The sequence below is a fragment of the Sus scrofa genome, chromosome 2, assembly GCF_054392235.1.
Source record: "Sus scrofa isolate SSC_HxYL_T2T_F1_AM1 chromosome 2, Sscrofa_HxYL_maternal_Yorkshire_Landrace_v2.0, whole genome shotgun sequence".
NCBI classification, from domain to species: Eukaryota; Metazoa; Chordata; class Mammalia; order Artiodactyla; family Suidae; genus Sus; species Sus scrofa.
In genome coordinates this window covers 2,130,647-2,156,470 of record NC_139384.1, presented here as the reverse complement: position 1 = coordinate 2,156,470, position 25,824 = coordinate 2,130,647, and the positions used below count along the sequence as shown (strand labels likewise).

The following is a 25,824-nucleotide window of genomic DNA, read 5'->3' as shown; positions in this document are numbered from 1 at the left end:
CCTCGGGCGGGGGTGGGTCCGGTCCCCCAGGCCTCTGGCCCTTCTGCATCCCTGGCGAGGGCCGGGGTCTCTCACTGATGTGGGGGTCTCTCACTGACAGCTCTGGGGGTCGCCCCACCCCCCAGACCCCGCCCGTCCCTGGAGGGCCACACTCTTCACTCCAGCCACGCCCCGGGGCCCTGGGCCAGGTGTGCCTGGCTGCAGCGTGAGGACAGCAAGGAGTGTGGCCAGAACTTGTGACCTCAGGGCCCAGGCCCAGAGCAAGTGTGGCCTTGGGTCCCTGGGTCCCTTGGTCCCCTCAGGACCGCGGTGTCAAGACGCTGGGGTTCAGTGTCCTGGTTGTCTTTCTGAGTGACCAGGGAGCTCTCTCCTGTGCAGCAGGGTCTTGGCCTCTGGGCCTGCTGCTCTCCACCCCGGGCTGTCCCTGCTTAGTGGACCTGGGCCCAGTCCACGTACATCTGCGGACAGGGTGCCGAAGGCGCAGGCCGAGTGGGCCTGGGGGGCCGCTCTGGGCTCACTGGCGGCCTCCGCGCCCGGTCTTGGCTTCCACCTCCCGTGGCGAGTGGAGCAGCCCGGCCCCTCCAGAGGCTTGGGAGGCGCACGATCGGCGGGTCCCTGATGGACTGAGCCTCTTCCTCTGTCCACAGTCCCCGAGGTCCTGCAGCTCAGTGACGCCCTGCGGGACGACATCCTGCCTGAGCTGGGGGTGCGGCTGGAGGACCACGAAGGTGGGTGCTCGGCGGGGCGGCGGGGGTGCAGGGCCGTCTGAGAAAGGGCCTCGGGAAGAGCTCAGACGGGTCTCAGGAGGACACCGCGTTGAACCCCCGAGAGGCTGTGGTCCCCGTTGGCTGGCGGGTGGGGGGACGGGGGGGCTGCAGTTGAATCTTCTTGGCCGTGACCGCCGTCACCTCCCCCGAAAGGCGTCTGGGCGGCCACGGCCTGCGGCTTGACTGCCCAGCGCCTGTGTCCCCGCGGGGCCGCTGACCATGTCCTCTTGTGACCTGTCGTGCGGATTGTCCGCGAGTTCCAGAGCTTTTGGACTTGGCGGGGGTTTGGCTGCACAGACGATGACTGGATTTTAAACACTCAGATGCTTTACTGTTTGACTTCTGGGCTTCTGTCACGAGCAGCAGGGCCCCCCCACGTCACAGTTAATGGTCGATCTGTGTGAATTGCAAGGAAGGGACCCTGGAGGGGGAGGCGGAGGGGAGGCCGCGCGGTGGGGACGGGGTGGGCTCGGCCGCATTGCCAGCCTGTGCTTCCCAGGACTGCCCACTGTGGTCAAGCTGGTGGACAGAGACACCTTACTGCGGGAGCGAGAAGAGAAGAAAAGGGTGAGTCAGCCCGAAGGGACCTGGCCTGGGGTTTGTTGAACACGTGAAGACCTTTGGGGGTTAAACACGTCTCCTTTTAAGAGTTCGTATTCGACAGGTCCCGGCGTGGCTCAGCAGTAATGAACCCAACTAGTACCCTGAAGACGCGGGTTTGATCCCTGGCCTCGCTCAGTGGGTTAAGGAGCTGCGATGTAGGTCGCAGACGCGGCTCGGATCCCACGTGGCTGTGGTTCTGGTGTAGGCTGGTGACTACAGCTCCGATTCGACCCCTAGCCTGGGAACCTCCATGTGCCGCAGGTGCGGCCCTAAAAAGACCAAAAAAAAAAAGCTAGTATTTGTATTCTTATTAAAGAGTGTTTATAAAGGTCGGAAGGGAAGAGTAACTCGATAAACGAGTTGCTCTTGGCAAGTTTCTAACGAAAAAAATCCAGCTTCTGATGAAGGAACTCTTCTTAAACCATCCTCAGATTTTAAGGAAAGATCGGTCGCTTTTGGTAAACTGCGAAGCCGACAGGTGCGGCGTGGTCATGCGCTGCCCTTCCCTTGTGTCGTGTCCCTTGTCCCTTTGGTTGAACATGTCGTGGTTATACCCGCCACCCCCAACCCCGGCGTCACACGCCTCAGACGTTACTGCTGCTCCGCGACTGGGACGGAGCCGGGGGCTCCGAGAGTTGGGGCGGCCCCTGGTCCCGGGGCCTCGGAGTCCGCGGAAGGAGAGATGGCAGCAGCAGCTGTGGGGTGGGGGGCTCCTCCTTCAGAGGGGACCCTGGTGGGGTGCATGTGGGAGACCAGGCGGGGGCCTCACGGCGTTCAGAGGCCCCCGCCTGAGGCGGGTGGTTAGTCTGAGAAGAGAGCGGAGAGCTGGGGCCCCGGGCCGGCCGGGCGGTGGGGACTCGGGTGTGGCACCAGGAGGAGCTGTGGGTGAGGGTGTAGGAGCGGGCACCGGGGAAAGTCTGGGGGTGAGGCTGGTGGGCTCCTGCAGGCTCCCGGAGGTGGGCCTGGAGCCCCATCTAGGCCCTTCTCAGCACTGCCCCCCCCTTCCTGTCCCATCTCGTCACCCCTACTGCTGCCCGTCCCGTCAGGTTCTTGCCTGTCCTCGGGCACCGCAGCGGACATCCTGTCTCCGAGCGGAAAAGCAAAAATCCTTGGCACCTGTCACCCCACCTCCTCCTCCGCCCTCAGCCCCTTCTGCGCTGCTCAGGTTCTCTGGTGACAAGGCCTGTCCTGGGGCAGCCCCACCCTTGACTTCCGCCCTCTGGGACCCGCCCCATGACCTCACCCCCTCCCGTGGCCTCTCTGCCATCTGTGCACCTGAGACCCCCAGTTCTCTCTGGCCCCAGCCTTGTCTTTGCCCAGACCCTGTGTCCAGCCGCCTGCCAGAGGGCTCAGCACGGCCAGGAAGCCCCTGAAACCCAGGGTGTCCAAGCGATGCTTGTGACCTTCGGCTCCCAGACCTGTTCCTGTCAGTGACGTGGCCTGTCCACACAGCGGCCCCCGCCAGAAGCTCCCGGGGCAGCTTTGGGCCCCTCCTCCCCGCCCCCAGCCCAGCCAGGGCCCCCCGTCCTCCCCAGGCACCGGGACCCGCTCAGGCTGGGCCCTCGCCGTGCGGTCCCCGGTCCCCCAGCCGACGGCGGCCCCTCCCCGACGGCTGGTGTCTGCTGGTCCCGCCGTGTTAGTGATACTGCTCAGAGCCGGCGGGGGACGTGTCCCCTCCCACCCGAGAGGGGCCCGGGTCGCTCTGGCTCATGGGGCGTCTGCTGTCCCCAGGTTGAGGAGGAGAAGAGGAGGAAGAAAGAGGAGGCCGCCAGGAAGAGACAAGAGCAGGAAGTAACGTCCGCTCATTGCGGGGGGGGGGGGGGAGCGCTTGACCTGGGGCCCTGCCCTCTGTGCCTTGCTGGGGCCCACCAGGCGCCCGTCGGCATCTGTCCCATCGGCTCCCCGATGTCCTCACAGGGTGCCCGCGGGGCAGCCTGCCCGCACCCCCTCCTGCCCCACCCCCAGGGAACGTCTGCGTCAGTGCCCGGCCTCCCTCCTTTGCCCCCTGCCCCGCGTCACCCCGTCTTCTCTGTCCGTCCCTGAGCCTGGCGGCTGGGGTGGGTGCCCGGCGCAGGCTGGGCAGCAGTGACCCTGCATCTGTGTTCCAGGCGGCGAAACTGGCCAAGATGAAGGTTCCGCCCGGTGAGATGTTCTTGTCTGAAAGTGACAAGTATTCCAAGTTCGACGAAAACGTAAGAATTCCTTTTTTCCCCCCAGAACACTGTCAGACCACTGAACGGGTGACAGGTTCTTCCGCTTGGGCGAGAAGGTTGTCTGTCCCCGGCACGGTTTGCAGGAGGTCCGGATCAGGTGGCACCTGTCTTAGGTCCCGGGGTGCGTGGAGCTGCCCCCCATCCCCGTGGCCCAGGGGCTCTGGCGCTGGGAGGCGTGGGCTGGGCTGCTTGGTGTGTTTTTAGGGATTGTCCCTCACGGGTGGCCCAGAAGTGCCACAGCACAGATGTGTCCCCCCCAGGGGTCTTCAGCGAGGCCACTAACAGCCTCTGTGTCTCGAGACCCTCGGGCCTCCGTTACTGGCCTTGTGTTTGCTGCGTCCCTTAGGCCCACGTCAGGACGGGGCCGTGTCACCTGGTGGGGACAGTGCCCCACACCCCTAGGCAGGCAAGCGCCCCGGGGTGGTCCCTTCCCATAGGCCGGGTTCCAAGCATCACGGGCAGTGGGCGGCGGGCAGGTGGACGGGTCCCGGCCCGGTTAGCGGGCTGGGTGCCCGCAGTGACCAGCTCGTGCCTGCCTTTCAGGGCCTGCCCACACACGACGCGGAGGGCAAAGAGCTCAGCAAAGGGCAGGCCAAGAAGCTGAAGAAGCTCTTCGAGGCGCAGGAGAAGCTGCACAAGGAGTACCTACAGCTGGTTCAGAACGGGGGCTTCCCGTGAGGGCGCGAGCTGCTGCCCGGGCGCCCGTCGTCTTTACGGCGTCCTCGGGGCTGCGTTGAGGATCCTGTGTCCAGAGAGGTCCGGGCCACCTTCGGCTCTGAAACGTCAGTAATAAATTCTCCCAAACACAAGGCCGGGCGCTGTCTCTGCCGCCGCCCTGCACGGTCAGCACTCGCGGGCCCCGCGCCCTCTGCTGTCACCCTGCACGGTCAGCGCTCGCGGGTGTGGGGGGCAGGCGGGCCGCTTGGTCAGCAGGTCCCATCACGGCCTCAGCCGAGGGGCGTCCCCGAGCAGATTGCTGTCGGCTAATCTCTGGTGTGTGGGCGCATTTGGAGGCATTGGAGTAGGAGAAAGACAGGCTCAAACTGGCAGAGCCCGCTGGCGCCAGAGACAAAGGCTGCTCGGCCGGGCGCCCGGGTCCTGCCCGGTCAGCACGCTCTGGTGTCCCCAGGCGATTCCACGGTCGGGCAGCCGCCAGGGCCAGCTCAGCCCCCTGGGCCCACTGCACTCGAGTCCAGGGTCCGCGCAGCTGGCGGCTCACGCGGTTTCACTCCCCGGCTGAGGCCCCCGCCCGAGCTCCAGAGCGCTTGCCTGTCCTTGGTGGAGGAGGGTGGCATCGAGCCGAGGCGGCCTCGCTGGCGGGGGGCGGGTAGGATGGAGGGCCAGCCCTGCCCGGGAGGCCTCGAGAAGGAAAGCCACCCCCTCCCGCACACAGACCGCGAGTGGTGTGAACACACCGGCCGCGGACGATGGGAGTTGCATGTGCCGGGGCGCTAAGGGTTTTGGGGTAATTTTGTTAGTGGGATTGTGCCACCTGTGTCCACACGTGTTCTCAGTTTGGGACAGCGTGGCATGAGACCCCTAATTCAGGATTCTTCCGTGGAGAAAACTCAGGAAGCACGTCACGCAGGTGTCCTGGTCACCCCTGAGGGGCCGGCACCTGTCCCCCAGGCCATCCCTGCTGCCTTCCTGTGTCCCAGGGTCTCCGTGCTCAGATGTTCTTTAAAACCTGCCACCAGGAAATCCTCTTTAGCGAAGGGCAGGAGGCTGGCTGCCGCCAGGGCGCCTGGGGGGTGGACTGGGGGCCAGGCTCTGGCCTCTGACCTCATGCCCCTGGGGGTTCCCTAGCAGCCTGGTCACAAGTGTCCTTGCTGTACCCCCTGCATTCAGCCTGTGCACCCTCACTAGCTGTAGCAGAACCTTCTGGAACAAGAGAGTGGAATTTTTTTTTTTTTTTTTGGTGGCGCCCACGTCATGCGAAAGTTCCAGGAATCGAACCTGTGCCACGGCCATAAACAGGCCACAGCAGTGACAATGCTGGATCCTTAACCACTAGGCCACCAGGGAACTCTGATCTGAGGACTTTTTTCCCTTTCTTTTTAGGGCCATACCTGTGGCATAAGGAAGTTCCCAGGCTAGGGGTCCCCTCAGAGCTGCAGCTGCCGGCCTACACCACAGCCACAGCCACGCGGGATCTGTGCAGTATCTGCAGCTTATGCGACTCCTTGTGGCACTGCCAGACCCTTAACCCATTGAACAGGACCAGGGATCAAACCCGCATCCTCAAAGGCACTAGGTTGGGTTCTTAACCCGCTGAGCCACAACGGGAACTCCCAACCTGGGGACTTTTAAACAAACCGCTGCCCACCTGCCGTTCTGAGTTCATGGTGCAGCCGGGGCTCCAGGAGGACGCTGAGCAGCAGGAGGACGGGGTCAGGGCTGCAGCCTGCTGGTGGACAGTGTGGAGGATGGGCACGGCTGGACGGGCTCTGACGTCCAGCCAAGGGCACGGAGGGGCCGTATTAGCCCGAGAAAAGCAGAGATCCCCTCGGCTAAGGGGACACCGGCCCAGTGGCGATCCTTTGGCTGGTGCTTCTGCCGTCAGGGGCGGTCAGGCAGGAAGGGTCCTTCCGGATGTCGGCGGGACGCGGGAACCGCCTTCGGGAACTCTCCCGGCAGGTCCTGAGGCTTATGGTGTAGACTTCACACACAAGGCCCCAGGTGCTGGGAGCCGGTTTTCCAAGCGGATGTGTTCGGGCAGGGAGCCCACCGCGGAAGGTGTGAGTCACGCCCCCAGTCCCTGGGGGTGGTGCTGGAGCCTGGGAGGGTGGGGGCAGATCCCTGAGTGGGAGGCCACCCCCCACCCCCGTCCCTCAGCCCTAAGGCAGCATAGAGGCTCCAGCGGCTCAACGGCACCTGTCGCACTGGGTTGAATAGTGTCCCCCCGACGTCCGTGTCTCCCTGGCGCTCCACAGGGAGCTTCTCTGGAAATAGGGTCTTTTTCGAAGTACTTAGGTCCAGCCAAGACCACTACCTCAGTGTGCCTGCAGGTTACAGGTTCAGCTCCCCAACTCCCAGAACCTGTGCACTTGACACTTCAAAATAGGTTTTTGCGCACGTAATCAAGTTGAGGCCATTGGGTGGTCCCTGGGGTACCCTGAGAAGAGGACACCGGGGCCTTTGGATGAGGTGAGAGTGGGAGGTGAAGGCCCTTCAAGGGCCGTGGCTCTGAGAGGAAGAATACACAAATCAGTGATTTTTTTTTTTTTTTTTTTTTTTTTTTTTTTTTTTGGCTGCAGCTCGCAGCATCCTGATGTGGGGTCTCAGTTACCAGACCAGGGACTACACCTGGGCCGCAGCAGTGAAAACCCCAAACCCTAACTACCAGGCCACCAGGAAGCTCACACGTTTTCACTGCGCAAAATGTTTTTCTAACGTTCCATGCGTGGAGCCATGTTCCCTGGGACCACAGAACGTTGGCACTGAAAGGTGCCTGAAAGACGGCGCATCTCCGTCAGCAGATGAGGAAGCCGAGGTCCGGGAAGGTCAATGTCTCTCTCAAGGTCATAAAGCCAGGGTAGGAAAACCAGAGAGCGGACGATCCACGAGGATCGATGGGCCCAGTGTTGGCCGTGGGCTGAAAGCTACCCTGAGAAGGACCTCACGTCCCTCACAATGCCCCGCGTAGACCCAGCGTCCCCACAACAGTCCGGGAGAACGTCCTTCTCTCACGAGGGAACACGCGGCCCTTTCTACTGCTGCATCCCAGGCGAAGCAGGTGCCCTGTTTTTTAATGGGCCAAGTTGCGTGGGGAAAAAAAAAAAAGGCACGATAAGAAATACCTGGGGGCGGAGTTCCCTGGTGACTCAGCAGCTTACGGATCCAGTGTCATCACTGCTGTGGCTCGGGTTCGATCCCTGACTGGGGACCTTCCGCATGCCACAGGCACCGCCACAAAGAAACAGTGCGGGGAGAAGAATGGGTTTATGTACAGGTCACTGAAACCCTTTGCTGTACACCTGAAGCTGACACAACACTGTAAGTCAACTGTACTCTGAAATAAAATAAAAATGAATGCCTGGGGAGTGAGAGCAAATGAGGACTGTTCTTGGGGTGAAAAGGGGACTTGAATAGCCCAGCTTGCTTTATACTTCTGCTTGTCCCCTAATTGTGTGCTTTAAAAAAAAAATTCCTGATTGTACAGAGAGGAGTTTATGTTATATTTTTAAAGAATGAAACATTCCTGAGTTGATTTAGTAGGTTTGTGTTTGGGTTTCAGATGGCTGTGATTGCCACTTTGATGTATGAATAGCCCACGTGAGTTTGGTGGGTTTTGTTTAGCTCCACCCGCGGCAGGTGCAAGTTCCTGGGCAGGGATCAAACCCACGCCTCAGCAGTGACCTGAGCCATTGCAGTGACGCTGGATCCTTAACCCACTGCACCACAAGGGAACTCCAAGCTTGATTTTTGTTCTTGTTCCTGCTGTGGTTTATTCTGCTGATAACATTATCAGTAGGTCTTAACCTTACCCAGAATCAGCTGCTGGCTAAGCCGGCATAAACGTAAGCGCCACACCCTCGGCTCTGTATCTTGGCACTTTCGTAGGAGTCAACGCAAAGAAGGAACCGTTAGACCTAAAATTTGGATGCCTATTTTCACATAACGCTTTAAGATTGCGTCCCAGGAGGAATTCCCATTGTGGCACAGCGGAAACAAACCCGACTAGGAACCATGAGGTTTCAAGTTCGATCCCTGGCCTTGCTCCGTGGGTTCAGGATCCGGCGTTGCCATGAGCTGGGGTGGAGGTCGCAGACACAGCTCGGATCCCACGTGGCTGTGGCGCAGGCCGGCAGCTGTAGCTGCGATTGGACCCCTGGCCTGGGAACCTCTATACACCGCAGGTTGGGCCCCGAAAAGCAAAAAAAAAAGATTGTCCCCCAGGAGTGTTGTGTGTGTTCCAGGGTAGCTCAGAGCTCCTCGAAAGTCCCCTTGGAGAAGTGGAACAAACAAGCAGTCACCTTTTAACGAGACTGTGTGCGGGTGTGACACAGGACAATAGGGCATCTGCAAAATTCCCACGGTGCCCGCCTCCTGTGGTTTAAGTCTGTCCATACAGAAAATACCTGCAAGGTCGTACTAGAGCGAGAAAAGCCAGCGCACGGACTCCCTTAGAGTCAGAGTCCCGATTTCCTCTTCAAACGGAACAGGCTCGGCTCGTGGCAGTTTTGCTCCAGGAGCAACGTGGCCACGAGGAAGTCACTTCCCTATCTTCCAGGCCCCCGTCGGTTGCCTCCGACAGACACTCTGCCGTGTTCATACCTCTCATGCCCCCTTCACTGTTTAAGAGGTAACGCCACAGCCAAAAAAAAGTTTCATGGGGGAGTTCCCGTCGTGGCGCAGTGGTTCACGAATCTGACGAGGAACCATGAGGTTGCGGGTTCGATCCCTGGCCTCGCTCAGTGGGTTCAGGATCCGGCGTTGCTGTGAACTGTGGGGTAGGTTGCAGACGTGGCTTGGATCCCACGTTGCGGTGGCTCTGGCAAAGGCCGGTGGCTACAGCTCCGATTCAACCCCTAGCCTGGGAATCTCCATATGCCGAGGGAGTGGCCCTAGAAAAGACAAAACAAACAGACAGACAATAAAATTACCCCAGATCTCAAAAGTCAACGAAGATTTATGCAGGGACCCGAGTGCAGAGGTACTATTTGAATCTTGAAACACAAATGCAATGAAATGTACAGCTATGGAGTGTCTGTGGTGGTGCATCGGAAACGAATCCAACTGGGAACCATGAGGTTTCGGGTTCAATCCCTGGCCTTGCTCAGTGGGTTAAGGATCCGGCGTTGCCGTGAGCTGTGGTGTAGGTCGCAGATGTGGCTCAGATCTGGCATTGCTGTGGCTGTGGTGTAGGCCGGCAGCTGTAGCTCTGATTAGACCCCTAGCCTGGGGACCTCCATACGCCGCAGGTACGGCCCTAAAAATAAAAAAAATAAAACGTGTAACTAATAAGTTGCAGCCTTTGTAATTCTTTGTTTTTTCGTCTCATGTTTCAAAACAAAATTCTTTGTTTAGCTTGTGATCATACTAATTAGACAATTTGTCAGATTCTCAATTTTGGAACACAGGACTAATTAAAAGGAACCGTGCTTATGGGCTAAAATGAGAGTAATGTTTTCCTAATAATTATATTTCTGAACTTGAGTAGGGATGTTTTGAACTGTTTGGTTATATAGTAAATAAAGTATTTTGTGCTTTTTAAAAGATTCCTGATAGTATTCATTTCTTTCCCGTGAGCCCTAAGTGTAACTCTGATTTTATTCCTCTTTTTTTTTTTTTTTTGTCTTTTTCAGGGCTGTACCCAAGGCACACGGAGGTTCCCTGGCTAGGAGTCGAATCAGAGCTGTAGCTGCCGGCCTACACCACAGCCACGGCAATGTTGGATTCGAGCCTCATCTGTGACCTACACCACAGCTCACCGAAACACCGGATCCTGAACCCACTGAGTGAGGCCAGGGACCGAACCTGCGTCCTCATGGATGCCAGTCGCGTTCGTTCACCACTGAGCCCCGATGGGAACTCCTGATTTTGTTTTTCAAAATGATCTTCTCCCTTTGTTGGAAAATGTCACTTCAGTCGTCCTTTAGCAATAAACTCCTGCTGTGGCTTGACCAAAAAAAAGAAAGAAAAAAAAGAGAACAACACAAGGCCATGGGAAGATGAGGCAGGCACTGGCGTGATGCCGCCGTAAGTCCAAGACGGCCTGGAGCTCCCGGAAGCTGCAAGAGGCAGGACGAGTCCGTCCCTGGATCCTCTGAAGGGCGCCCAGCCCTCAGGCACCTTGGGTTCTGCCTTGCAGCCTCCCGAAGAGCGCGATAATGCAACGCTGCCATGTTTTCTGAGCTCCACGGTTTGTGTCCCTTTTCCGTGGTGGACTCGGTGCTGTCACAGACAGGCATTGGATAATGTCACCCACCTTCCCACCAGCTCACTAAAGTGCCTGGAAAAGCCACACCAGTCATCCCACCAAAGACCAGACCCAGCCGCCAGCCCATGGGCTGCCTACCTAGTCCCCACCGGTCTGGTGCCCAGCTCCAGCCACCTGCCCCAACCCAGACATCCGGGCAGGGTCAGATCCAGTCAGTGGATTCCAGATTTTATTAAACAGGAGGAGGAAAGCGCTCCAAGCTTGAAAATGCTAGGGTTCTTGTCTTCTGTTGTTTATGTCCCACCCCCACCAAAAGCAAAGCAAGGTCATCATGGGAAAGTCAGAAAATCCAAGCAAGGCAGACAGGAATCACGTGCCCTCTCCCGGTGCAGAGGCGGGGCTGCTCCTGGCCGCGCGTGGGTGAGGCTTCCAGGCTCCTGTGCTTTGTAACTGACCTTATGCACCCAACTGCCCTCTGGATGGTTTCAAACTTTCTCTCCATAAACACCATAGAACAGGAACAACTTGCTGAAAGTTAGAAAGTGCTTCAAAAGCAGCCCAGAGAGTTTCTGAAAAAATGGACAAACATAATCAAAGACACACCCCCTGCCCCAACGGCCCAGGAAAAAAACTCTCAGAAGCCAGGGCCTGGGGACCTGGGTTTCGAACCGAACTGTCATCTACTCAAGCAGTTTTTAATGATTTTCTAGGAACTGCGACGTGGGGAGGTTGGGGTTGGTGTATCAGTCGCAGCGGCCGGGCCTTCTCATGAGGCCCAGCGCCCCAGGCCCAGCCGCCCTTCCGCGGGCCGGTTGGTGTGCAGCCCGGCCGGTTGGTGTGCAGGCTGGCTGTGACGCGGGGGTGCACGGGAAGGGGTGGGTGAGGAAGAGGGCGCCCCACGCCCCAAGCCCTGCAAGCAGGACAAGCCCAGAGATTTGAGGGGTCGCAGAGATCGGCGGGGTCAGTGTTCGCATTCCTGGCGGTGGGACGCCACCCACGGGGCAATCGGGAACGGGAGGTGGGTGAGCCCAGAGCTGGCGCCCAGTCCTCCCGGGCTCTGAGAAGAAGGGCCGGAAGCGGGGAGAGAGCGGGTACGTCCGACTCGGGGTGGGGGGCGCGCTACCCGAGGGGTGGGAAGAGAGTGAGTCCCGGGGGTTGCAGGCGACTGCCGCAAGCGCCTCCACGTGGCCTCCGCGCGCCCCCGCCCCTGAAAGAGGCGTAAGAAAAGCGGGCGCGCGCCGCCACTGACGTCACACACCCCTATTGGCATCCGGCCTCCGGGCCTCAGCCGGGCTCTGCGCGGCGTGTCCTCTACGGCCTCCGATTGGCTGCCGCCCGCCGCGCCGAAGCGTAGTTGACTTGCGCGGCACCGGCCCAATCGCAGCCCGCTTTGCTCAAGGGGGGCGGGGCCATGGGACTCAGCCAATAGGAGGCGGCGTTGTTGGCGGCCACGGCGGCGCACTCCCGGAGCGAGCGAAGCCCAGACGGCCGCCGCCACTGCTGCAGGAGGCGTGAGGTGCGGACGCGAGGGCTCGGCCGGGTAACGGCGGCTGGGGCGGCCGGCGGGGCGGGGCCCGGGGCCGGGGCGGCGGAGGCTCCGGAGGAGGCCCGGGGCCGCTTTTTCAGGAGGCCGCGGCGGCAGGGGCGGGGCGGGGCCCGGTGCGGCAGCGGGGAGCGGGCGAGGCGGGCGCGGAGCCGCGGGGAGCGGAGCGGCGGCGGCGGCGGCGGCAGGTGTCCCACCCCGCCCCGCCCCGGCGGCCCTGAAGGTCAGGAGCGCTTTGTTTCCGCGCGGCCCCCGCCCGCCGGGCCCGCGGCGTCCGCGGGAAGGTGAAGGCCGCGGGCCGGGCGGCGAGGGGCCGGGCAAACGCGGGACCTTTTGTTTTGGAACCGGAGCGCTTTTCGGACTAAGTGGCCGCGAGGCCGCCGCGTGGGCCGGGGAGGTGGGACTTTGCGCGGTCCCGGGTGTTGTCGGAGGCCGCGTCCTGGGGACGGGCGCGGACGTGCGCCGCGGCGGGTAACGGACACGCCGGGGACTTGACGGGCTCGGCGGGCAAGAGTGCGCTGCTTCCCATCACCCTGCGGGCGGAGAGCGCGGTCGTCCGTGCGCCCCGCGGAGGGGGCCGTGCCCCGCCAGTCTCGGCTCGGGGACGGGCACAGCCGTCGCGGCGTGAATTCCCGCCGGGCTGCCGGGCCACGTTTTCCGCGCTCCGAGTGCTGTCTTCCGAGTGCTTTCCGTCCGTCCCAGCACAGGGCCGCCAGGTCGTGGGAAGGCTTCCCGACCGCCCTTGTCCCGTGGGTCTGGGCCGGGCCGGGCCGGCGCGGCCCGAGCCCCGAGGCCGCCGTGTCGGGTTCCTGGCCGCGGTGCTCGCGCTCTCGCCCGCGGGTAGGGCCCGCCTCGCCCCCACGTTCTCGAAGGACTTCTCGGGACCCGTCCCGAGCCCCCTCTGCTCTCCCCGCCTGTCGGTGTGAGGCTTGGGGGCCCCCGGAGTCCAGTGTCGGAGTCGCTTTTGCAGTGACTGCCTTCCTGTGCGAGTACCTGCGCCTCCGGGGGTGAGGGCCGCCGACGCGGGACTCGTCGGCTCCGCCCGGCCCGCTCACTTCGTGGCAGCCTCGTAACTTCGGAGACAGACACGTTGTCTTCCCTTTCAGCCGCTCGGGAAACCCGGCCCTGGAAGGTTAACGAAAGCGGCGTGTGCGGAGTCGCCCAGAGGGGGTTCATTTTGTCGATAAAATGGGTTTAAAATCGTGACCTCCCCAGGTTTAATTTCAGGACATTTTCCCTGGAAAGTTAAGTCCTCTTCTCATGGTGGGGTGAGAATAATCATTCTCAAAATAGTTACTTATAATTATATAAAGTAATTTATTTCAACACTGTAGTGCTGTCATGACACATGTTTGCAGTGTCTTTTTTTCCTGACTGACCGGTGTTAATCATTCAGAATGTCTGCAGTTATTTGTGTCTCTTTATTATAAAATATCTGAGTACCTTCAGGAGTTTTGCAATGTTTTTGGAAAAAAATACGTAGAATAGTGATTGGAGAAATTGATTCTTTTTTTTTTTTTTTGCAGTAGCTGATTTTATCGTTTTTGGTTTGATAACCTCAGTAAATTGAATTCTGGAAAGGATACTTGGCGTTTTAGGATTGTAGTCCTCCAAAAAATGTGCAGGCCTTGTACTCTTGTGAATTGACCGTTTAGATGATCAGACTCTTCTTTGGTGTTTCGAGTTTAGAGATTTTTATCTGTATGAGGTAGTTGGTAATTTTATAGAAATAGAGTGCTTAGGTTGGGAGGTGTTCAGACATTACAGTGTGTGATTTATACCCGGGTCTTTAGTTAGAATGTTTCCGTGGGGGAGGGAGTGAGATGGGCTGGAAATCTGGGGTTAATAGCTGCAAACTTTTGCCTTTGGAACAGATGAGCAGTGAGATCCTGCTGTGCACACAGGATGTAGGAACTGTATCTGGTCACTTACGATGGAGCATGATAATGCGAGAAAAGGGAGGGTACACATGGATGTGTGACTGCATCACCTTGCTGTGTGTACAGTCGAAAGTGGGCAGCACACTGTAAACCAGCCTCAACGGAAAAATACCAATCATTATTAAAAAAGAGCTTCCATTAACCTGTCCGCAGTGTAGCAGCCGCTCGACACTGAGAGAGTGTTACTCCCTCCGTCTGACCAGCCAGGCCTCAGCAGGAGGACTTCTCCGTCTGCCTTGGTTCGAGCACTTGTCTTCCAGCATCAGAAGGCGGCCTCCAGTGTAGACGAACGGCATGGGATAGCAGAGTTCAGAATTACTCATTCAGATACAGTTTTCCTCCTTTTTGTTCATTCTCCACAGGTTGAACTGGTTTAAAGCTGTTGTGATAAATTCGTGTTGTAGCTCCAGAGATTTTGCCAGAGAACCGTTTTTAAGAGTAGTGTCTGTCCTGCAGGGTGGCTCAGGTTCCCACACTGCTCAGAACCCGGCGCCCCGTGATGGACCATTTGAGTTATAAGGCAGCATTGAGGAGCTTGTTGGGAGATGTGTCTGGGATTGCTGTGTGAGGAGTGCTTACTTTTTTTTTTTTTTTTTTTTAAGGGAAATATGTTTCTGCATCCAAGGCTGATAGTGGTTGGTTTGACTGTTCTACCCCTGGGATGATTTCAGGAGTAGAAAGTTATCTGTTGCAGAATTGCTGCAGGAAATTGCTCTCCTGCAGCCTTAGCTTACGTTGCATGGCATCTCCTAGACGACGGAACACTTGGCCTTCCTAAACTGCACTTGTGAGATTGTTCCTTGAGCCCTACCCTTATTAATGGGAAGTGAAGAATTTTGTGTTGGACTGTTATGAAAATTTCAAGGTTTTCGTTGGACAGCCACTGGTTTTCTCCCCTGTCCTCTTCAGGGAGAGCAGGCCTGCATTACATTGTTTGCCATGGGATTTTAAATTAAATGAGTATTTAGTCACTGGAGAGGCTGCGTCTTTTCTGTGGTAGGAAAACCTTAGGAGTTCCCATTGTGGCTCAGTGGAGACAAACCCGACTAGTATCCATGAGGATGCAGGTTCGATCCCTGGCCCAGCTCAGTGGGCTAAGGATCCGGCGTTGCTGTGAGCTTTGGTGTAGGTCACAGATGTGGCTTGGATCCTGAGTTGGCTATAGCTGTGGTGTAGGCTTGCGGCTACGGGTCTGATTGGATCCGACCCCTAGCCCGGGAACTTCCAAGTGCTGTACCTGTGGCCCGTGGGGGGTGGGGGAGGCAAGAAAACCTAAAAAGATCACTTTGTAAACTTCACTTTTTGATATTGGCCACTTTCTGTGTGGGCTTAAATTTTCTCTTACAAGTATATTCTGTCAGCTATTGTTAATTTAATGGGTCAGTGGGACTTTTTTTTTAAATGTATGTACTGTGCATTTTATTATTATCCTAAAAAACCTGTTCAGAAACAAGATGATTTCTGTGTACGTTTTGTGGTAGGAAGGTCAATATAATACATAATTTCAGTACTGTACAAAGTACAGTACAAAGGTTGTAAGAATGAAGTTGTGGAGTTCTCATTGTGGCACAGCCTGAACAAATCTGATTAGCATCCATGAGGATGTGGGTTTGATCCCCGGCCTCGCTCAGTGGGTTAAGCATTGGGCAGACAGCTCGGATTCTACGTTGCTGTGGCTGTTGTGTAGGCTAGGAGCTCGATTACCCCACAGCCTGGAACTTCCAAAGGTTGCATGTGCAGCCCTAGAAGGCAAAAAAAAAAAAAAAAAATGCAGTTGGGGTATTGCACTGAACAAAATGGACAAAAGGCCTTGCCTTCATGTGTTTTCCACTGCTGGAGACAAACAAGTTAGATAGTAGTAGGTGTTTTTGATTTTATTTTTTTTGTCTTTTTCAGGGCCGAGCCCTCAGCATGTGGAGGTTCCCAGGCAAGGGGTCTAATCGGAGCTGTAGCCGCCGGCCTACACCACAGCCACAGCAACTTGGGATCCGAGCCGAGTCTGCGCCCTACCCCACAGCTCACGGCGACGCCGGATCCCTAACCGACTGAGTGAGGCCAGGAATCGAACCTGCAACCTCATGGATGCTAGTTGGGTTCATTCATTAACCACTGAGCCACGAGGGGAACTCTTTGGGGGGGGTGCAGCATATGGAAGTTCCCAGGATAGGGGTTGACCTGAACCTCCACCACAGCTCACAGCAACCCCAGATCCCTAACCTGCTGAGCGAGGCCAGGGCTCAAACGCACGTCCTTGTGGAGACTGGTCGTCGGGTTCGTTACTGCTGAGCCATCGCGGGAACTCCCGTGGTAGGTGCCTTTGAGAAGAGAAGTAGAGGGCAGGAACAGGGCCTGGCGGTTGCGGGTTTAAATAGGGTGGAGAGGGGGAAGCCTTACCGACGTGGCGGCAAGACCTGGGATTAAGAAGAATTTGAGAGTCCGTTATGACTCAGCGGTGAGCGAAGCCGACTAGCATCCACGAGGACTCGGGTTCGATCCCTGGCCTTGCTCAGTGGGATGGGGATCCAGCATTGCTGTGAGCTGTGGTGTAGGTCCCAGACGAGGCTCTGATCCCACCTGCCTATGTCTCTGGCGAAGGCCGGCAGCTACAGCTCCCACTGAACCCCTAGCCTGGGAACTTCTGTATGCTGTGGGTGCCGCCCTAAAGAGACAAAAGGACCAAAAAAAGAAGAAGAATTTGAAAATATTTGACTCATCCTGTCATATACTAACGAATTACAGGGAAAAGAGTGTGGAGAAGGAAATTGGACTTACAGCAGTGAAGAATCTCCGAGCCTTGAATAAAAATAGAATGTTTTGGTTAAGGAAAGGAAATTGTTTTTTACTTTCTTCCTGAAAACTGAGGGATTGATCTCTGGCCTGCTTCTGAAGAGAGAGTCCGCTGTTGTCTTGTGGCCATTAGAGCTTCTAAGCAGACGTGGGTCTGCTGGGAGGGGCTCAGGTGTGCGTCGGGTCCCTGACGCTAAGACACAGACTGTCACTCGGCATGAGTGGGTAAGGGACGGGTCGCTGGGCCTCCGTCTCCTGCCAGGTTCCATGCTGGCCCAGGGGTTGCTGGGTTGAGCAGGTCAGTGGGTCCTGGTCCCTGTTTTCCGCGTGGTGTTCATCCATTTTTTTTAAACATGATAATGAAAGGTTTCAAACATATATGGAAGTAACAGTTCCGCTATACGTACCTAGTCCTTAGTGGCAGGAACTAACTATTTGCAAGTCTTAGTTCATCTCTAAACATGTAATGTGTGTGATTTTTAAAAATAAATGTTTTGATTGAGCCGAAGGAAAAAGGAAGTGTATGTATGTTAGATTAGCAATTATTACACATGGTTGAAATTGGTTTGAACATAATTTAAGACTACTTGTTGGATTTTAGAATCTGAACACTTTTTTTGGGTCTTTTTAGGGCCTCACCTGTGGCATATGGAAGTTCCCAGGCTAGGGGTCGAATTGTAGCTGCGGCTGCCAGCCTACGCCACAGCTCACGGCCTCGTGGGATCCTTAACCCACTGGCTGAGGCCAGGGATCAAACCACAGTCCTCAGGGATACTGGTGGCGTTCGCTACTGCTGAGCCCCGGTGGGAACTCCCTGAACCCTTTCTGTTTTAATCGTTAAACGATAGCAAGTGTATTGAAGGGTATTAGTTTTTCATTTGTTCAAACATTTGCATAGTTATCTGGTTGTTTACTTTAGATATTTTCACTTACCTGCTGGCGTGTTGACTCCTGACACGGAGGAATGCAGTAATGGAAGCTGGTCAGGACGATATAAGTGAGACGGGACTCTCCCAGCCAGGGCCTCATATGTTGGCCAGGCCTTGTGGGTAGAGAAGTGGGGATGTCACACATCAGTGGGGGGCCCTTCTGATGTGGTCCTAAGACAAAATCTGATCTGATACTCCTGGGGGATCTGGACCTGTACCCTGGGACTGATCAGACCCCACATTAGGTTGGAGTGGGATTGCCAGCCCTGGGACTTCTCTGAGAACCACGTGACTATGCCTTGGGGTTCGTTTAACTGCCACCCTAATGTGATAAGAATTGTAGAGTGTGTGGAAATTCTGAAGTCTTAGAGAAGCGTGTTGAGTACACTTAAGTTAGCTTTAATCTCAGTCATCTCATGGAGCACGTAGTATCAGTACTTTGCCTTCGACCTAAGACCGATAATAAGTGCACGTGAATGTTTGGTTAGGTGAAGGCAGCCATACTCCCCAGCTCACCCCTTTGTCCCTCAGGAATGGCCCAGTTTGAAATTCTGTAACTACTCTCTAGGGCTAAATGTTTTCAGTTACGAAATAGGAATTTAAAATATGTGAGATAACTTGATGCAAAAGTAAAAATTTTTTCCCTATGAAAGTTTTTTTATACATGAAAGTTTCATTATCCTGTTTTTTTATTAAATAAATTAATCCATAAATAGGACTGTGAGGCGTTTTATAGAAATGAAAGCATAACATTCATTTTTGTAATCAAAGAAATTTGCATACCAATCCAAATTTAGAATTAAAGGCTCAAAGTTTTTGACCCTGGAAGGGAAAGTGCTGTATTCTTTTGAAGTTTTAGAATATTCTTTTTGCCTGTTATTCCTTTCATATTTTAATTTGATTGCCTTTTTTTTCTTTTTTTGGCCACCCCATGGCACTTGGAGTTCCTGGATCAGGTGTCAGATCCTAGCTATAATCATGACCCACGCTGCTGCAGTTGAATTCTTAACCCACTGAGCCACAGCGGGAACTCCTTGATTGGCTTTTAGGAGAGACCCTTCTGATGAGGCTCGGGGCTATGGTTTCATAAAATTAATGTTAAACTCAAAATGCTAGCATATAGGAGTTCCCGTCGTGGCGCAGTGGTTAACGAATCCGACTAGGAACCACGAGGTTGCGGGTTCGGTCCCTGCGCTTGCTCAGTGGGTTAACGATCCGGCGTTGCCGTGAGCTGTGGTGTAGGTTGCAGATGCGGCTCGGATCCCGCGTTGCTGTGGCTCTGGCGTAGGCCGGTGGCTACAGCTCTGATTCAACCCCTAGCCTGGGAACCTCCATATGCCGCAGGAGCGGCCCAAGAAATAGCAACAACAACAACAAAAAGACAAAAGACAAAAAAAAAAAAAAAATGCTAGCATATAAAACAAATGGATGGTTATCTGTCTCAAACCTGCAAATTTAAATTTGGTAAATCTGTGTAACTTTATTGTAACTACAGTAGTGATTGCTAAACAAAAGTAATTCGTGGTGACACAACATGACTAACTGAACTCTAGCTTGTGTCACCACTGCATTATTTCTTCTTGGATAGGGGAGCAGTGTTCACAGTAACTCCATTTGTTGGTGTCCCAACAAGCAGTAGATAGGTGATGTAAACCTCTTGCAGCTGCAGACGTGGAGAGAGGCCTGGAGTAGGTCGTGTCTGGGCACGTGGCATGTGTAATTCTGTCTTCACAGCGGCCTCTCAGCCAGGTCCTTTCTGGTTGGTGGATGCTGAACCAAGGTTAGTCAGCAGGGAAGTGATACGACGGGATTCTAGCCCAGGTCAAAACCAGGTTGTTTATTGTGTGTGTGCTTTGTTTTTAATGCTGACCTCTGGGTTTGTGGTGGTGTTTTGTTCTCAAGATTATTTTCTTTTCCCTTAACTTCAGCTCTTCATTGTGTTTTTCCTTGATTTAACACCTTTTGGGGGCAAGGTTTTGTTGGGTTTAACTTAACTGCTTTGTCATCACATCACCCAGAATAGGATCACTGTACCCAAGGGTGGCGTGGTGGACCTCTTTCTGTGGCCTGCCATGTCGTGTTTATTCATTTCTTAGATATTCCCTGTGGTGGATGCTGTTTTAGTCCCTGGGACCACTGCCGAGTGGACAAGACAGAAGGTGTATTTTCACACTTGCCTGGACAGTGGGTTTCTTGGGAATGGTGCTGACTGCAGGATCCTGACCCTGACTTGCTGCCACAGCAGCAGTGATCCTGAATTGAGTGGGTGGAGGGCAGCAGGAAGTGAGGTGGTGGGTGATGGTAGGAAAGGTTGGGGGTCTGGATTTGAAACACGAAAGGCTTAATCTCAAGTGGAACCAAGGGAGTTCCTGTCTTGGCTCAGCGGTTAATGAACCCGACTAGTACCCATGAAGACGTGGGTTCGATCCCTGGCCTTGCTCAGTGGGTTAAGCATCTGGTGTTGCCCTGAGCTGTGGTGTAGGTCGCAGACGCAGTTCAGATCCCAGGTTGCTGTGGCTTGTGGTGTAGGCCGGCTGCTACAGCTTCCATGTGACTCCTAGCCTGGCAACCTCCATGTGCCTCTGGTGCAGCCCTAAAAAGACAAAAATGGAATAGAATAGGATAGGAATGAATAAAATAAAATAAAACCAAGGATGTGAACTGGAAAGTCATGCATGTGCCCTTAGGAAAATAGACTCTGAGCCTAATTTCTGGAAATTGCCTGATTTACCGAAGTTTGGGTCTTCTAACCAGTGAGTGCTTAACCAAGAATCTGTTTTCTGGCCAGTGAGCTTGCTGTGTGGCCCTTGCTGGATTATCCCATTTTGCTCTCTTTGCCCATGAAAGCAACCTGCCGTAAACCTTCCGGTGGACACACCACCACAGTGTGTGTCCCTGCATGCAGTCCTCTGCTTTCCCCGATAAACTCACTTTCTGGTAGCTGGAGCTTGCCTCAGTTACCTCCTTCTCTTTGGGTTGCCGTCACCTGGTGTCAGCAGTGGGATCCAGAGCAGACCCCCCCCAAGGAAGGATGACCCCTGGGTGGAGCCCAGCACCCCCGCTTGAGCCCTTTGTGCTCGGTGTGTCCACACGTCTCCGAAACTTGGTTTGCCAGGTCTCCTCCGGGTCTCAGCCTCCCTCCTAAGATCTGGATGGGGCAGGTCCTTCTAGTTATCAGTCTGATGATGGGATCCCAGTTGTCTGAGGGCCCCCCTTCAGGGTCTCTGATGGGGTTTATTATGGTCCTTCCTCAGGCATGTATTTGGGGAAACGGACCAGTCTTACTAGGGACGACCTGGAACTTCAGTGGCCGCTGTAGGGAACCTCTGATCTCCCCAAACCTGGTTTTCTCTGAACCAAGTTCAGAGACCACTTCTACCGGGTTAAAGCATCCCGAGGGGTAGTTATTTTAGTGGTTATCTGAAGGCCTCTAAACACGTTGAGGATTCTAACATTGCTTTCTTTTCTTTTTTTTTTTTTTTTTGTCTTTTGTCTTTTTGTCTTTTTTGTTGTTGTTGTTATTGTTGCTATTTCTTGGGCCGCTCCCGCGGCATATGGAGGTTCCCAGGCTAGGGGTTGAATCGGAGCTGTAGCCACCGGCCTACACCAGAGCCACAGCAACGCGGGATCCGAGCCGCGTCTGCAGCCTACACCACAGCTCACGGCAACGCCGGATCGTTAACCCACTGAGCAAGGGCAGGGACCGAACCCGCAACCTCATGGTTCCTAGTCAGATTCGTGAACCACTGCGCCACGACGGGAACTCCTAACATTGCTTTCTTATAAAGCATTGTTTCCACATCGAAGCAAATGTAACAACTAAAGATGGATTAAAAAAAAATGTCAGTGGCTTCTTTCTTGGTGCAGAACTGGGGTCCCTCCTGCACCCTCTGCTCCACCTCCTCTGAGCCCCTCTTTGCTGCCTCATTACCCTTCCCTCTATCTGAACTTCCTTTCTTTCCGGTCTCTGAAGCCTCACCCACCAGAGCCCATTAAAAGCTTCCCTTGTAAAGTTAGACCTTCCGAGTATCCTGCTTAACCAGGGCACATTTCCTGTGCCCACCAGAAAAGGTCCGCTTAGGGCCGAAACTAAGGACTCTGCCAGGATCACTTAGGATCCTTATAGATTTGGTGAGCAATTCAGTGTTGTAACCATGCTTTGCAGCTTGGTCTCTCCAGTTCCTGTCAGTCACTTGACATGCTTGTCTAAAATAAGTCAACCCCAGCACTGGATTAAAACAGCCAGTTGGGGGAGTTCCCGCTGTGGTGCCATGGGATCAGCCGCATCGGAGCCCGGACACAGGTTTGATTCCCCGTCTGGTGCATGAATAAAGGATCCGGCGTTTCCACAGCTGCAGTGTAGGTCACTACTGGGATGCAGATCTGATCCCTGGTCTGGGAACTCCATATGCCGAGGGGCAGCCAAAAGAAGAAAACAAACAGAAAAATGAAAAACAACGACAAAAACCCAGTTGGGAAAGCCCTGAATCTCTAAGGCTTAACCTAAATCGCCCACCACCCTGTTTATGTGACCAAGCTCATGGTGCAGCCGAAAGGCTGCATGAAGCCACCTTAGAGCCCCAATGGAGTGAGATTCAGACATGCACCCAAGAGCCTGCTGTATCTGTCTGTAACGGTCCAGCAGGCTCCAGGTCTCTTTCAGGGGGACATTTCAGGCTTCCCAGGGGTGCTGACTCCATCCAGGTGGCTTTTGGTTCTCTGGCTGTAGATGACTTAGCCGAGGTCTTGACCTGTTAGTCAGATGCACCATGTCGACAGGGGGTCGGTGTCCATCCTGATCCTGCCGGTCTGGCCAGTCGGGGGCTTGTACCCAGAAGGTGACACCAGAAGAAAGACAACTCCAGCAGGTGGAGGCTCCGGAGCAAACCTGGCCCTTGGAAACAAGATGACTATTAATTGCAGTCCAAACAGTTGAACCTCCAAGAACCAGCCAGGGATGGGACTCGGAGGACACACATGGACCGTCCTGCCTGCCTTTGAATAGACTGGGGAGACAGGTTCTCTGCAGTGTTGACGGGCACAGGGGCCCCTCGGTCAGTGCTCAGCCTGACTGCAGTTAAACGGTTTCTTCCTCAGAGTAACACGTATGTTCAAATCGTGGGGACCTCACTGCAGCCTGTCTCTGTTTCCAGCCCGTTCCTTTTCTTCTGGGGTTTCTGCAAAGCAAACACCCACTTCTCCCTGGTTGTTCTATTAGGATGAGGCTGCTGCGGAAATAGCATGCTGCCGTTTTTTTTCCCTCTGTCTCTCAAAGGGGGACGTATCCCTCGAGTTTAAATCGCAGTAGGGAGAATTCAGCCCCCTGTACTTAGTGCATTGCGCACCAAAGAAGGCCACGCTCTGGACTTGGCCCCGCATTAAACCACTGGACACAGGCAGGATTCATGGTGCCTCCCGTTAAGAACCAGGTTGACCTCCCAAGAGTAGACCGATAATTACCGTGAAGGGTAAATCGACCTGCCGACCGCCGCAGAAGACGGTAGGCCTAAAGACGGATAGTGCCTTGCACTAGTCCGTGTGAGACCCCTGTCTTACCTGTAAAAACCCCCGGGCCCAGGATGGAGATTTGTCCAGGACCTTTGGAGACAGCAGCGTCCTCGCCCCCTGCCACCCCTGATCCCGTCGTGCGTTGTCCTTCTTCGCTCCTGGAAGCAGTCTTTTCACTGTGCTCAGCGCAGGCAGTTTTTTAGTGTTCCTGTTGACACGCGGGATCTTTCTGCCTTTCCCTGGGAAGGGCAGCGGCACACCTGGGCAGTCACACCTGGGCAGTCACGCGTCGGGGCTTTGCCGGGGTTCCTCTTCTAGATGCCTCTGGAGGCACCCCTTCGCATGCTCTGTGGATGATTTGCTTCCTTGCTTTCACCCTCTCAGGATTCGCCCCAAAAGACGTTACTCACCGGTTTAAAATCTTAGCCCTGAAGGGATGTCAGGTCTCAAAGGAAAAAGTGAAATTTGTCCACGCTCACATTTATATCCAGGGCATTTTCTCTCAACAAGGAACTACGTCTAGATCCTGGTAGGACTTCAAGGCATTTTAAACTTTCTGAACCCTGAAGTCACGTGTCGGTTCTGGGCTTTTCCTGGGCTCGCTGGGAAGTGGTGCCCTTGGATTCCAAACTTCTCCCCCGTGACTGCCCCAGGGCGCCTTCTGCGGAACCGCGAAGCCGCCCTTGCTGTTGGGGATGACCAAGATGGCTTAGCCTTGGACGGAGCTTAGCAGCCCCCCGGCCTTGGCTCTGCAGAGGGGCAGCCCCGGCGAAGAAAGGGCCTGCCCTGGAACAAGACCCAGAACCACGGGGCTGCCGCTGGCCCCTAGCTACCACAGCCAGCGCTCAGCCCCGGCCTGAGACCCCCGGGCCTGAGAGCTGGGCCCGCCGCCGCCTTCGCGCCTCACGCCTTGGAGCCCGTCTTGGATTCACACGCGCCTTCAGCACCTCTGAGCCAGCCGCCCTACCCTCTAAAACGCTGCTCCGCTCCCCTGCCCGCGCCTCCCTCACCAGCAGCCTCAAGCCTGCCACCATCTCCCCTCCAGTGACAAAACGCCCTCTGACTCTGCCTCCGGCGGCTCCCTCGATGACCCCACGGGACTGCTAAGGAGAAAGCCCCTTGATGAATGCTCATCCTGCGTGGCTTACTCATGGCTCTTACCTAAAAAATGGAGGTGGTGCATTTGGGGCTGAGGGTGTGATTTCACCTCCTCTCGAGATTATTGAGGCTGCTTCAGCTCTCCAGGCCGAACTGCACAGGCACATCTCATTGTGCCTCGCAGCTGTTTTTTATAAATTGAAGGTTTGTGACAACCCTGGGACCAACAAGTCTCTTGGGGCCACTTTTCCAACAGCATCTGCTCACGTTGTGTGTCTGTCACATTTTGGTAATTCTCGCAGTAATGCTTGTTGTGATGATCAGTGATTCTTCAAAAAGTTTTTAGTTCAGGTATAGTAGATTTAAAACGTTGTGTTAACTTTTGCTGTACAGTAGTGATTCCGTTATACACATACACAATTTTTTCGTTGTTTTATGGCTGCACTGGTGGCATATGGACGTTTTCAGGCCAGGGATTGAATCCCCGCAGCAGCTGCAGCCTACACTGCACCTTTGGTGACACCAGATCCTTTAACCCACTGCACTGAGCCGGGTATCAGACCCTCGCCTCTGCAGTAAACCAAGCCGCTGCAGTTGGATTCTTTTTCCTTTTCTTTCTTTCTTTTTTTTTTTTTTTTTTTGCTTTTTGGGGCCTCACCCATGACACGTGGAAGCTCCCAGGCTAGGGGTCTAATTGGAACTACAGCCACCATCCTTCACCACAGCTCACAGCAATGCCGGATCCCCGACCCACTGATCAAGGCCAGGGATCGAACCCACATCCCCATGGATATTAGTGGGATTTGTCCCCACTGCACCACAGAGGGAACTCCCCACAGTTGGATTCTTTACTCATTGTGCCAGGGCAGGCGTCGTACGCTGTGTTAATACGTGTGTTCTTTCCCGTCCGGGTTCATCATAGGCCCTTGAGCACAGGCCTCTGCTGTGCAGTAGACCTAGTCGTTTGCCCACGTGTGATGGCTCCTGTTCCGTCCATGTCCCTGAGTCTCTTTCCATTTCATAGGTAGGTTCACTTGTGCCGTAGTTTCTTTTTTAGATTCGCACATAATGCATAGTATTTACCTTCCTTTTCCTGACTTCACCGAGTGTGATAATCTCTAGGTCCATCCACGCAGCTGTGAATGGCATTGTTTTCTTTTCAGGGCTGCGTCGTGTTCCACAGTATCTATGGACCACATCTTCTCCATCCCTTCCTCTGTCAGCGGGCATTTAGGTGGTTTGCACATCTTGACTGCTGTGAATGGTGCTGCTGTGAACACAGGGATGCATGTGTCTTGTTGAGTTAGGGTTTTGTCTGGATACACGCCCAGCAGTGGGATGGCTGGATCATAGGGTAACTCTCCCCTTAGCTTTCTAAGGCACCTCCATGCTGTTTTCCAGAGTGGCTGTACCCACTTAAATCCCACCACCAGTGCAGGAGGGTTCCCTCGTCTCCACACCCCCTCCGGCAGGTGTCCTTTGTGGACTTGCTAATGACGGCCATTCTGACAGGCGTGAGGCGGTGCCTCGCCGTGGTTTTGAGCTGCGTTTCT

The 25,824-nt window shown here is 55.2% G+C and overlaps 2 protein-coding genes and 1 long non-coding RNA gene across 30 annotated transcripts in view; 2 read left to right on the top strand and 1 right to left on the bottom strand.

Annotated features, from left to right (window-relative positions):
- The window catches only part of CARS1 (cysteinyl-tRNA synthetase 1), a 43,154-nt gene extending 33,352 nt beyond the window's left edge, over positions 1-9,802 (top strand). For 3 of the 9 annotated variants that reach the window (XR_014836703.1, XR_002341405.2, XR_014836705.1), the window contains 6 exons: positions 648-728; positions 1,267-1,334; positions 3,102-3,161; positions 3,479-3,562; positions 4,127-4,365; positions 6,841-9,802. Coding sequence is in view for 3 of the 9 variants with exons in the window: in XM_021082632.2 (XP_020938291.2) it covers positions 648-728; positions 1,267-1,334; positions 3,102-3,161; positions 3,479-3,562; positions 4,127-4,261 (428 nt within the window). In the remaining 6 variants the exon portion in view is untranslated. Of the gene's footprint in view, positions 1-647; positions 848-1,266; positions 1,335-2,886; positions 3,162-3,478; positions 3,563-4,126; positions 4,393-6,840 lie in introns of those variants that run through there. The other 6 variants (XM_021082632.2, XM_021082631.2, XM_085010426.1 and 3 more) reach the window with 3 other exon arrangements.
- Positions 9,803-11,941: 2,139 nt separating this feature from the next.
- The window catches only part of NAP1L4 (nucleosome assembly protein 1 like 4), a 47,295-nt gene continuing 33,412 nt past the window's right edge, over positions 11,942-25,824 (top strand). For 11 of the 20 annotated variants that reach the window (XR_014836449.1, XR_014836451.1, XR_014836450.1 and 8 more), the window contains exon 1: positions 11,942-11,982. The gene's annotated coding sequence lies outside the window, so the exon portion shown is untranslated. Of the gene's footprint in view, positions 12,007-12,163; positions 12,233-25,824 lie in introns of those variants that run through there. The other 9 variants (XR_014836445.1, XR_014836448.1, XM_085009571.1 and 6 more) reach the window with 2 other exon arrangements.
- Positions 15,053-22,120, bottom strand: LOC146405021 (uncharacterized). The gene is made up of 2 exons (XR_014836700.1): positions 21,430-22,120; positions 15,053-18,768 (listed from the first exon to the last, which is right to left on the bottom strand). It is a non-coding gene; the product is annotated as an uncharacterized LOC146405021 (long non-coding RNA).